This window comes from Odontesthes bonariensis, chromosome 22, assembly GCF_027942865.1.
Source record: "Odontesthes bonariensis isolate fOdoBon6 chromosome 22, fOdoBon6.hap1, whole genome shotgun sequence".
Classification (NCBI taxonomy): domain Eukaryota; kingdom Metazoa; phylum Chordata; class Actinopteri; order Atheriniformes; family Atherinopsidae; genus Odontesthes; species Odontesthes bonariensis.
The window spans coordinates 15,875,936-15,889,843 of NC_134527.1; the positions used below are offsets into that span (position 1 = coordinate 15,875,936).

Sequence of the window (13,908 nt, forward strand, 5' to 3'; positions counted from 1 at the left end):
GCCTTGATACATTGGCAAAACTGCTCCGGAACAGCTAGAAGACAACAACAAAGAGCCTTAGGTGTTCCCAGATCCCAGTTGGATTGAGCACATTTGATGTGCTGGAAGCTGCGTGATCCCCTCCCCCCAAACCGACTCTCCGCAGTGCACAGAAACCAAATAACTTGGTGGGAGACCACAGGACATTTTTAGAGTTGTGTCTGTTCCTTGGCTGGTCAGAGCTGTTTTGGAAGCACAAAGGTGTCCTACATTCTATGAGACTGGTGGTTTTAAATGTTGTGGCCGATGGGTGTAAATGTGATATGATACTAACACTTGTAGTATCTATAATGAATGTGAAGCTGATTATTTGCATGTTTTGCAGATTGAGCTTTTTTCTGTGCACAGGTCCAAAATATAATCCAAACAAATGATTCATTTTCTAACTAAATGCATTTTCGCCTTTTTCCCTTTTTTCCTCCCTTAAGCTCTTCACAGTCACAACCATTTGTGATGATTTATTGTTACACATCACCGCTGTATTGTGTAATAGAGCTAACTGGTAAACCAAGGGGGGGAAGCAAGATACAAGCACAAAAATATGAGCACTTTAAAATCCCTTTGCTCACAACAGCTGTGCATGTGCTTCTTTAGTGGGCAAAAGTACAAAATAAGAACTTCAGAAGTCGCTCTGACTAGCATTTAATTAATCACAAATGCATTTTAACTGTCTTCAGAGGAGCAGCCAGCCTTAAAGGATTGACTTTGATAAAGGATTTTAAGCGCTTCTTGTGGCATGTCAGTGCTCTGTGTTAGCACCTGCTCTGACAAGGATGTCTGAAGGAACACCGATCCAGACATGTCAGAAATAAATAATACCACTGTGCCTGTGACTCTGGGACTTAATCTTTGAAGACTATAAAGCTTTGTCAGTCTTTTGCCTTTTTGTCTGTGTAAAAGTAAGTGGTATACCAAGACTATTTTTGAATTGTATTTCAGTGACATACACACACAAACACATATACATTATATATCCATATATATATATATATATATATATGCGTATGGCTTTATATTTCCACATGTGAGTCATTCTGTTCTAAACTGATTATCACTCTATGTTAAGTTAAAGTAAATGTATGCTTAGTTAAGACAGAGTTGATGAGTACTCGAGGAGTACTAATAAAATAAAATGAATTAATACATAAATGAATAAATATCATATAGTTTGCTGTCTCTGTGGGTTTTGCATGTATGTGGACACAATGGCAAGTGGGGTCTTATGCAGAGACTTGATGTATGATAGATTCTGACAGACAATCCAAGGCTTATTAGTAAATAATCATTCATATTTCATACAGACTCTCTCAACCATCCACTACTGTGAGCCTCTGGGTCACATTACGATGAACATAATGGCATTGGATTCAAAGGAAGAAAATCTCCAGAGTCCGTACCTTAGTATTGACGGAAAATTTAACCAGTACTATGCAGATACATAAAACATGGTTGGGGCCCCTGTTATGGATGAAAATACATTTTGTATTTATTTATTTAGTTTAGATATGAGATACTGAACAGTATTCATATCATTAATATCATATCGAACCAGTTAAATAAATGCAAACCTACTATAAAATGGGTTAAAGCAGGCTCATTAATTTTGTATGCCAGCACAAAAAGCATTTGGTAGCACATGCTGACTGCTATTTATGAGCTGTACATGCAGTTCCATAAAATATTATATTTAGCGTGATAACATGATAATAATAATGCTACTTTGGAAAGTTTGGATAACTTGGCTGTGACTAAAATGGCAGTTGGATTAGCTGTATAGCGGGTAAAAAAATGTGAGTAAAAAAAGAGGAAAGTACCTTTTAATGTAAGGAGTTGAAGCCCATTTCATAATGGAACAGACCACTTGTAGGCCGTAAGGTGAACCTCGAAAACTCCTTCAGAACACCAGGCTTGTTCCACGCTCTCCGTACCAAACACGCTTCAGCTCATAAAAAGATTGAGTTATGTTGAGGTTTAAAAAAAAGTTTCGCCGCTCAGAACACAGTACTTTTTTAGTTCGCAACGTTTAAAGGAATAACTAGTGCCCGGCAATGCGTATGTACATATTCGGCAGGCGTAATAACAGTCTGGCTCGCGAGAGGTGCCACGGTTGAGACGTCATCAGAATGGACGAATCGGATAGCTGGTATGTCAGCTGAGCTGGTAAACAGAAACAGCACCGCAGCAGCAGCGCGATCATCCAGCAGTACCGAAGAAGACGAAATTTCGACTGAAAGATTTGTTACATGCACATATCTTCTGTTAAGCATGAGGAAACACAGAATTTCACCTGCACGAGGTGGAATGGAAGGAATCAGAAGGAACAAATAAAGAAGCACTTGCTGAGTTCTTTTACGATGCGTGGCCACATGCTGATCTTACAGCAGTGGGAAGAAACCTCAGCTTGTACATAGCACATCAACACCAATGTCACTGTGTGACTGTACTGGAAGGTGTGCAGTCTGTTCATGCTGTGGAAGATCTGCAGTGTGACCACGAAGAATGTGACACTGGTGTTTTTGCATGCACAACATGCTGCACAGGAACATAAGACTGTCATTATTAAGAGCCCTGACACTGATGTAGCAGTCATTGCTGTGAGTCTGCAGAAAGATTTGCCATGCAGCTTGTACTTTTTCACAGGGACGGGCAACAGAACACGCATAATGGACATTACCAAGGTGTCATCAGCTCTCAGAGCCAGTGTGTGTTCAGCCTTGATTGGGATCCATACATTCACTGGGTGTGACACCACAAGGCAAAAAAGAAGACATTTGCTGTGGCATGCGAGAAAGATGTCTACCTGAAGGCTTTCGGAAATCTGGGGACTGAATTTAACTTGGACCACTCTCCATTTGCATTACTTTGCAAATATATATGCCATTTGTACGATCAGCCAACCGCAGAAAACATCAATGAGGCTAGGTACAAAGCTTTCTGTGTGGCATCATCAGCCTTGCCAGAATTATCTATCCCCCCAACAAGTGATGCCCTCCACCAGCACTGCAAAAGGGCAAATTATCAGGCTAAAATAATGAGGTCATGTGTAAAGCAAAAGATTGGCGCTCCATCTCCCACTGGACATGGTTGGCATCTGGAAGATGGAAATCTTCAAGTGACATGGATGACAAGAAATCCAGCACTGACAGTGAGGAATAGTGTGTGTGTGTGTGTGTGTGTGTGCATGCTTTTTTAATTTTTTTTTTTATCTCTATTCTATTCCATTTGTATCATTCCTTTTATTATGGTTATGTATATATGTATATAAGTTTATGCCGGTTGATGTAAATGCCAGTTGATGTGTATCCCCTACTTATTTTGACTTTTTTATGTGTTGCATAGTTATTAGTGGATAAATCAATAAATGAATACCTGAATGGTCCTTATCATTGATAATTAGAATTATTTCCATTCATTAATAAAAAATGACAACATGAAAAGGTAACCTTATCATCCACTTGCACAATAGTTGTTTGTACTATAAATAAAGCACTGTTTGGAATTAATTTAGCCCATGTTACAAACACATGGATGGTTATCAATAATTATTGGAATTCCATTAATTGACCAAAATGAGAACATGAAAGGTCACTTGCATAATTGTGCTTTGTGCTGTAAATAAAGCACTATTTAGAATTTATTTGGCTCAATTCAGAAATACATGAATGAGCATTATCGTTGATAATTATTATTTTATGTTCACTTTAAAATGATATTTTGCGAGATTCCTTTCTGTAGGTTAGATTTGACAGCACCAGGCAGGTTGTCATTTTTCCACTTTGTTGTCGTAAATCGGCAACGTGATTGGTCTAGCGCGGTCACGTGGTGTCTTGTGACGTCAAAATCGTCAGGAAAATATTTCTTCAGAAAACGTCTCGGTTTAAAAAAAGTACAGGATTCTGTGACGCGTAACTTTTTTTATAAGTGCAAAATAACTTGGTCATTTTTATCAGCTAACGGGCATGTAGTTCAGAGAGCACGGAGCGAGCCTAAACGAAAACGGGGTTCACCTTACGGACTATTGAGTGGGGGAATTAAATTGTCCCATTTAGTGTACCCATAATGTAGGCTTGTGGGGTATATGCAGGATGTGCCTTCATAACCTCTACCCACGCATTTAAATGGATCCTTTTATGACAATGTGAGAGGTCAACAGGCAATATCCAAATCCAATCCAGCACTGGTTACAAAATAATCTACAAATGATCTGCAAATGGGAAAAAAAGCCCCCCAAAAGACAAAAGGTGGAGCAGAAAAGGTCAAAGAAAACAGGAAAACAAAGATGTCTTGAGGTGCTAAAACATCTTTTAACAAGGAAAGAAAAATACTCCATTGCTAGTTAGGCAAAATGTTGACTTTAGCTGCAGTGCAAAATGAAGAGTTGGAGGAAAGGGTTTGGATGGAAGGTGATTCAAGCAGAGATAAGAGTTGGCCACTACCAGCCAACAAGCATGACAACTTTGGAAGTTATAGCTTACTGCACATGGTTACCCCTAAGCTCCCATCTGCCTTGTTCATCCCGTTCGGTTTGGAAAAAAAAAAGATGTTGGTTTTTGCCATACTTGCATGTTTTAAATGTACAAGTTTAAGAAAATGGGCATGGTTCCAAAGACTGGACTTAGTCAAAGTGTATCGTTACTACGTCAAGGGTAGAATATGTTGTGTTCTTGTAATTGAGGGATCGATTGAAAGGGATGATTTAAGTTCATGAATTTGGATTAAACATCATAGTTACACAGTGAGAGATGAGATGTAGATGGTCTGGAATGATACACTTTAATTCACATAGAAAAACATGTTTTCTTGTTGAAAACACTGCAAACACGTTAGTCTATATCATTATATAGACTATATTATATACTATATTATATTATACACTATATTATATAGACTATATATAGACTATATATTCATTGGAACGTGTCACAAGTTAATGATAATGTCACAAATATCTGCTGTTCATAATTTGTGATCAGTGGCAGTCAAAATGACCCAAGGTGAACTAATCCATGTGTCATGAATGTAGGGAATGTTTCTCCTACTACAGCTTCATGGGAATTGTAAAAAGAAGTTTGCACAGAGTAGTGGCAATCCAATCCTTTTTTCTTTGCTGAAACATGACGCAGAGGGAAAAAAAAGCAAGAAAATTGCTCCATGCGTGTTTGTCTTTGGCCGACACAAACGACAAAAAGACCCATCGATTTATAGCCCCATCCAAGCTCTTAATGACTCACAGAACCACCCTCCAGCAATTGAAACGGCTCATCAATTTAATTACTTTACAGCGCCGGCCCGCCCTGCACCGTCAAAAGCCTGGATTCAGAAGTTTGCAGTGCCCCTCTCTTTGTAAACATGCCAGAAGCTAAGCTCTTTTGCATCACGGTTGCAATTTTGTGTCTAAAGTCAAATTGAGGATTATGAAGCAGGGTAGCAAAGACAAGGATATCTTCTTCAAGAAATTGATTGACTGTGTAATAATACATGCATAACCTAAAAGTGAAAAAAAACATAAGCATATCACTTTTATTGGTATTAGTACCTTTGCATTTGTTCTATTTCTATTAGACTATTCATGGCTGGTCCAGTATTCAGTCAACCTTTACAGTAACAGCTCTACCCTTGTTAAATTTAGAAGAAAAAAGTTTATCTTGTGTTTCATCTAAATTCCAGTTTGAATAGGACTTAAGCTTATCCATCCATCCGCTTTCTATACCCGTTTAATCCAGTTCAGGATTGTGAAGAAGCTGAGGCCTGTCCCAGCTGTCATTGGGGCGAGAGGCTGAGTACACGATGGATGGGTCACCATCGCAGGGTCAACACAGACATAAATGAGACAAACTCCTACGGTCAATTTAGGATCACCAACTAATGAATGGCGAGAACATGCAAACCCCACGCAGGAAGGCAGTTTCAGCCTGAATTCAAACCAAGAACCTTTTTGCTGTGAGACGACAGTGCTAACCGCCACACCACTGCGCAGCCCTCTTGAGATTTGGATATTACAATATCATCTATTTTCTTAACTAGTTTTCAGCAGACAGTCATGAATGGACAGTTAAGTCTGTGTACAGTGAATACGGAACACAAAAATACACTCAACAGAATGAGTCCGAACTAATAATAGAAAATAATGAATAATGTTAGCGGAAAGCATTTCAATTTAATGAGCCACATTACTGTAAAAGAAACGCTACAAAGAGACGGTTGTGTAAATTTATTTAAAAAGATATACATTGTATGCTTTTTGTTCCTAATCATCAAAATCAGCCTTTCATGTTGCTGTACGCAATCTTACAAAACTTCCATGTTCCTTTTGCATTTTTATTTGTTGTCTGTTTCGTTAACAGTCTTGAGGCATTTAACCATCTTTTGCTGCATTCTGAATACTGAATGCCAAAATCTAAAGAAAAAGAAAAGCTATGGGCTCTACTAGTGAGCCCTGTTTAAGGCATTAAAAAGCATTAAAAAGCATTTATGGTGTATCCGTTGCTCCTGTGTCGGACGTAAGCAAAGGCTTGCTTTCAGCATTACTTGTGCAGCACGAGTCTGCTGTCCCACCTCAGTCGGTTGTCAGCACCTTCTGCTTGCTAGTTAACCACAGTTCAAAGGCAGTCTTTCTGACAGCGTGGCTGAATGCTGTCAGCTAGTTGAAGCCAATAGGCTTTTAAATAGTATGTCTTTCACTGGGAAACAAATCACTCATTCAAACATTACATGGCCACATAGAACCTTACCAACATAACAATATATATATATATATATATATATACACATATATCAGTGGCGGCTGCTGACTTTTAAAACAGGGGAAGCCCATATTATGCGTCCAGGGTTGTAGTGGCTCGTGCCATTCCAAAGCAGAAGATAGCAAAGTTAAAAAGAATTAGTTATAACATAGCTATGTCTCGTATGACAAGTATCCCCAGCAAATACACAGAAAGAAGGTATAGACTTTGAAAATTCACACAGCAAGGCCAAAATCAATTCTGATCGAATCTGTGGCTGGATCAGAATCTGCGGAGCATTTTTCCCTGTCATAATGAATACTCAGAGTTTGATGGTGGTAGTAAGTATTCTTAAAAAAGGTAACATTTGTGAATGGGCAGCATGAATTCTGGAAAGAAACAGCTAGAAGTATGAGTGAAACTCCGACAGCACTTTCACAGACAACCAGTCTCTTTCGTATCCGCTTTGGGACTGAAGTTCCAGCGTGCTTCTCCCCGCTTAAAAATTCGGCTGCCAAAACATCTCTCATGATGGACAAACACTAACTCCAATCATCACGACACAGCCCCTCATATTTACACGCCCACGTATGATCTACCCTCAGAGACGCCGGGCTGCCTCGGAAGTGATGAGTTTTTGTCGATTTAGCCAATGATGACCTAGAATTGTAGAAAAAAACTTGACTCTCCCGCCCCCTCCTCGAAGCCGGGCGTCCTCGGCTCGGAAGCCTGGCTGTTAGTGGCGGCTTCATAACATGATTTCCTCAGTGAACGGCGGTGATCTCAGAACAAATCACTTCATTAAGCTACAGGACAACATGTTGTAGTGATGAAAGTAAATGCAGTATTGGGCATATCTTGTGTTTTGTGAATAACTGTTTTATCATCAATTTAACATTGAAGATGTAGCAACTTCGCCAGACAATGGGAGAGGCTGTCCGGCTTCCCGTGTTGTCTCTGAATAGCCGCGGCTGATATATATATATATATATATATATATATATATATATATATATTTAATCCAATCTGATCAATAATGCAATGGCATGAAGTAGTTTTGATAAACTGAGATTGAGAGATTCGGTTCAAACTGGAGCAATTAAAGTATCTCAGACTGTCATTTGGGTGCTGCTTCTACAAGGATGAAGACAACGTTTAGCCATAAGGCACAGCTCTTAATTTAGAATTGTGTCTAGGACCCCACCCTCCACCTGGAGCCATGAACCTTGATTTTTTTTTAAATGTTAAAACAACAGGATTCAGTAATACAAGTGGCTAAAATGAGGGTGGCCAACTTTTCTCATCTCAGAAATCATGTGAAATGTTTGGAAATCCAAGAGGCTTTCCACACTGAGAGAAACCCCAGGAGTCATGGTTTGGGAATGTGATAAAGATGCCAGCTGGGCATCTCCCTTCAGTGGGTGGGAATCAGAATCCAGGAGGGCTGGAGGAGAAGCCGAGGAGAGGGAAAAGTTATTTGCTTCTTCTCTCCCTGGTTTCTATCACAACCCTTAAATGAGCTATGAGGTTTGGAGGGCTTAATGGATGTTTTTACAGACCAATTTTTTGTTTAGCCTAAAGTGAAGACCAGCTGCGACATCGAGGAGGGACATTTGTCCCTGCATATTAACACATTTCCTGTTAAAAGTAAGAAAAAAAGACAGAAGCTGGGGAAGACTACCTGAATGACTGGCCTGAGCAGGCACCTACCCTAAAAAAATGCCCTTGAGAATACCTAAAAAATGTATTTTCCTCAATTTTATCCAGGTAATGGTGTCGAGATTACGTGCATTAGAGGATCTACCACATACACATACCCTATAATTGAATCTAATTTCATGGGGTCTTTAAATACAAGGTAGACTTACAGCAACATCGACCCATTTCTGCCAGGATGTCATTGAGAAAGATCAGAAGAAAAGAAAATGCACATGTAATCTGCTTACCATGCAGCCAGAAGAGTCCAACTGTCGATCGGACACACACTTGAAATTCTTCTTGCAGCCACCATTATCTTTGGAGCAATCACGGACTGGCCCAAAAGATGCCAGTAGGTCCTCGACTGTCTCAAAGTACGTGGACATCATGGCCTCTTCCCTGGAATGGAAGAAAGAAAATGTTCGAGTAGGAAGATACATATACCTTTGCACACGTTTCACATTGTGAAGTAGGCTACACGTAATGTTCATGTGAACAGCTGGGCATAGTTTCTCACCACCTAAAGACTCTCTCAAAACCTTGCTTTTTCTGGAGCAATTAAGAATCTATTCACTATCCATGTGACAAAATTGTACTGGCTTTTTTTTGTTGCTATAATCCCTCCACTTGCAGTTAATGACTACTGATACATTTTGTTTTGTTCCCCATAACAGGGTATGAAATGCCAGCTCAATACCTGAAACATTTAGAAATGCAAATTCTTGAAAAAATGAACATAAACAATAGCAGAGTCAGACGTGACAGATTTCTTCAGCGACCATTAGCTTAAAAACAAATGTTAATGAACCAATATCATCAGCTCAGTGCTCACGGTTAATTTATGCTGGATCATGTCTTGGACTAATCAGTGCACTGGCATGAGGTGGGCATGTTTGTCATGTTGCACTGATGGAAAGCCAATGGGGAAATCAACAGTCACCATCCCTTAACGGTGACTCATGGGTCCCTGTTTTGGTTTTGCTGTGCACGTCTCAGACTTTAAGTTTAACTCCCGCAAACGTTTTATGTATGTCACATTTGTTAAACTTCTCTGATTCACGTGTTGCTTTTTGGCGACAAACAGCAAATGTAAATAAAAAACTTTGCTTATTTACAAGACTATTCCACGGGGCCCATTCCACCATCATAAGATATTCTAAGGCCAACCCAGAACTCCTTTGTGGTAGCGTACACCTGATTTAAACACAAAATAATAATGAGATGCAAAGCAAAAACCTAACAGCACAGACAGTCGCGTGCATACACACTAGTAGAAAAACACAGAGGGACTGATGTAAGTAGCAGGGTTAATTAATCTCTATATATTTTTTTATTTTTAATTTCTTTAAGGAACTTTACTGCACGTGAATGCATTGTTCATTTAACCAGCTCAGAAGGCTCAGTGGTTCTAGCAAGGTATTGATGAAACATCTTTGAGTGTAATTCGCAGTCTGGTGGGAAAAAAAATGCTTTAGGCGTTGCAAGCTTGTGAAAATAATTTCACCCTCTCAAATTCTTCATTCCAGGTGCACGATTTATACTCTACAAATTAAGAAATGTATACTTTTGGCCCTGCTGTGAAGCAGCTCGACTAAAAGCGAGAATGTCCTGCATACAGAAGCTGAAGGTCACTCTCACACAGGCCCTAATTGGAACCCAGTCCCATGGCTATTTGCTGCATGTGCTCCCGCGCTCTCTGTCCACTTTCCTGTCATTTCAAACTTGTTGAATAAAGGACACGAGAGCTAAAAAAAACTTGCTCACCTTGAAGCAGTCAACATGATACAAAACGCATTCACACCCATACTATACCGTGTAATGTGAAGTCGCAGGCAAAATGTGCACATCTGCACATCGTGATGCAAATTCATACAATGAGATTTGCACAAGGTGGCAAAAAAGGCTTTTAATTAGTCTCAAAAGCATTGCATAAAACAAACAGATACAAGCACACACAAAAAAAGTGTTGGCGAGCAGAAATCTACCATGGTGACGAAGCATCTTAGCTTCATGGGTACATAGAACCCTCTGACTGAGATGGTCTGCTCAATTTTGTTCGAGGTGCGAAAATGCAGTTCCGCAAGTATTGGGTGGTGATGAACACATGCTTGATGCTCCCTCGCTCACAAGTACAGAACAGTTGCAGGATGGAGCACCCGTGTTCACAGGATCCCATTTTTGTACATGGTGAGGAAATATTCCCTTGAAAGAATGTTTCTCCACTCATGGGTACTACTCTGTGTGCCCGTGGAGCAGAAACACTCTTGAGGGAATAGTTTTCCACTCACTGATGCCGTTCCACGTGCTCTGTCAAGCTCACAAGCCTGCTTTCTCTTTTGTTATTTTATTTTTTTTAGAATAATTAAACACCATACAAAAACACAAGTTGATAATATGACTGCTGCAAGTCTGAAATTGTGGGGTTTCTTTCCCTCAGAACTGGCAAACTCTGCACCCGAGGCAGAGCCTGTTCACAGATAACAGAACTTCAGTTCCCGTCATGTAGACATAGAGAGTAGAAACGTAGGTATCTCATTTATCACAAAAAAATAAATAACGGTCACATTTTCTAATTATAGTCTAAAATCAAGCATCAGAAAAATTAAAAGAAAGAGGTAGTCATTTGGGTATGTCTACAGTTCAGACTCAGATAAAGTTGGATTTAAGCCACACTGATTTGTGTGTGCACCACCTTGCCAGGTCCTGCTGTCATTCATGAGTTAATATAAACCAAGGAAGAGGCTCTCGCGTCCAAATTCTGAATCTTGGCAGCCTATTAGGAGCATTGTCAGCTTGACCGATACTCTATTCTCATTGCTGTGATCCCCTCAGCATGCTCTGCAATGTCCGTCCACTGACTTTGCCTGTCATCACAGTAAATGAAGGGGTCAGCAACTCCTTTCTTTGGATTTGAAATCAAAAAGCACAAAGCACTGTCTCCAGCTATGCAACCACAGGGGTCACAGTGTGTTAGAAGGGGGGCCCTACAAGCAGGAGAAGGATGCTGACTGATAGGCAGACTGATAAAGGGCTGTGCAAGGAGGATTTTGTGGTATTGCCGGTGTTTGTGTGTCTCATTTGGCAATGTCATTTCAAGGAGGATACTAGTATCGCCACTGAACCAATTATGGCACAATTTAAAAATATACCTATAAAAACACAAGTGTAAAGTGGGCACAAATCAATTCAAGGTAATCTGAACTGCCGCAGTTCTTCAATGATAAAAGCTGGCACAGTGAAAAAAATATGCAAACAAATGATATCTTATGATCTTGCCAAAGATTTTAATCAAAGTCAAAAATCTTTGGAATGAATGAATGCTCCCTGTACAGAAGTGACAAAATACCTTTGAAATATTTCCTATTGATGTCAGCAGGGATAGATTTGAGATATGTGTGGCCACCATTACATCCGTATTTGAACAAAATGTCATCTTCTTTTCTCAGTCTCTCTACGTCTATGTCTAATGAACAGGAATCTTGTGAACACAGTATTTTAAGGGAGAGAGTCTTCCTGTTTATTATCTGGGATTTATATCAAATTTATGGCACATCAGCAAATAAATGACACGTCATTCTTTTGGTGAAGTATCACCGCTCACCGACAAACACACTGAGTGTGTCCTCTGTGCAGATTCAAACAGTCTCTGACACAGCGCAGGGCAACAAATCACTCACTGTCCTCACTCTGTCACGCACTCGGAATGTGAGAAAAGATAACGCCTGCAGTTTAAGAGTCTCCGGCACAACTTCACCAACTTCCAAAGTGCACGGATAAGAAAAAAGCGTGAAGAGGTCAGAACTGCACGAACATCTGTAGGCACACTAAATGTGGATGCGTCTCATCAGCTGATTAATACACTTTCCTAGTTTCAAACTTGTCCTGTATAAATCTTTGTTCAAAGTTTTACAATTACCTTGCTGAATTCACAAGCCAAGACACGTCTTCATCAAAAGATGAAATTGTTCAATATAAATCAAACTCTTCATGTCGCTACAGTGCTGAAGCTACAGTTCTGAAAATGGCCAACAAATCAATAATAGCAGTGTTAAAGTTTAATCCAAATGTAGATATGAGCGTCGACTAAATGAAAAAGATAAACAAAGATACATGAAAATGTATTTGAATGTACATTTACTTAAATACTAAGATTACACTGAGCAATGACATTAACAACAAAAAAATAAATTTGGAATACTTGGTGGTTATAGATTTCGCTGGCTACACAAGAAGCTCTGGTGTTGTCAATATATATATATGTATATGTATATACTGTTCTTCAGGTTAGACACACACCTTTAAAAAAAAAAAGAGTTTTATTAACCTTCTAGTTAACGAGGCACAGTCACTGCACTGTATATAAAATTCTATTATATATATTTTTTTCTCTGTATTAATATTTCTGCAATTGCCACAGGATATGCGAGCAGACCTTACTTTCCAAAGACATAAGATGAAAAAATCTTTTCTTAGCTTTCTTTTTCATATTGATAGTAGTAAAGCTGAGGGTAATTACTGTTGCCACTGGGAACAACAACATAAACGATCAAATATTAAACAGTAATATTATTGTATTGAAGGGAAAAAAAAAGAAATAAAAGGAACAAGAGGAAAACTGATTAAAATTTAAGCAGTTCAGCTACATCACTCAAAAGTGCTCTATTAAATGTGCCAACCCAGAAATACATCTCTTCGCATTCAGGGAGCAGAGCACCTCAGTCCTGATAGGATTCTTTTATGTCTTCCTCCACAAAAATCACCAAGAGTTCCCAGTTATTCTGGGTCTATCTATCGATCGATCTATCTATCTATCTATCTTTCTTCTGGGTCTGGTTTTTCATTGTTCGATGTACTATAGCCCTCAAAGTGACAAGATTGAGGGCTCATCATTCCTGAGGGTTGAGTAGGGAATTTAACTGTACTTTAACTGCCTCGTTTTGGAACAGTAATACGCCAGCCGCCTTGTAGAGAACCTCATTTGTGACAGTCTCATTCTCTTGATCGTAAGCCAGTGTTCAGATGAGTGAAAAGGGAAAAAAAAGGGCTTAAAAGAAGGATTGTTCCCTCATTTCTCCAAATCTAGTAATGTGTAAAGACATCCGAAGTTCACTGATCCTACTGGATCTTATGGGAATTTTGCGGACACCGATATGTCACAATGTGTGTCATACTCAGCTCTAAACAAGAGACAAACATGCCAGGGGAACCAGGAAATCCATATCACTTTCTGTGCCTGGAAAAACAGCAAAGACAACAAGGCATGCTCTAGTCTGAGTCTGTTGACCACATTTAGCATGGATGAATTATCGCCACAATAGAGACAAGTCCTCCAGGTGCATTTTCATTATTGTCGTATCATATCTCATATCTATTGTCGTATATAATCATATCGCTATAATATATCTATATATATATATATATGTATATATATATATATATATATATATAT

At 39.3% G+C, this 13,908-nt stretch overlaps 1 protein-coding gene across 2 annotated transcripts in view; it reads right to left on the bottom strand.

The window, feature by feature from the left end:
• The window catches only part of astn2 (astrotactin 2), a 285,626-nt gene that overhangs the window by 109,309 nt on the left and 162,409 nt on the right, over positions 1 to 13,908 (bottom strand). For both annotated transcript variants that reach the window (XM_075456540.1, XM_075456539.1), the window contains exon 11: positions 8,708 to 8,858. In XM_075456540.1, coding sequence (XP_075312655.1) covers positions 8,708 to 8,858 — 151 coding nt within the window. The remainder of the gene's footprint in view (positions 1 to 8,707; positions 8,859 to 13,908) is intronic.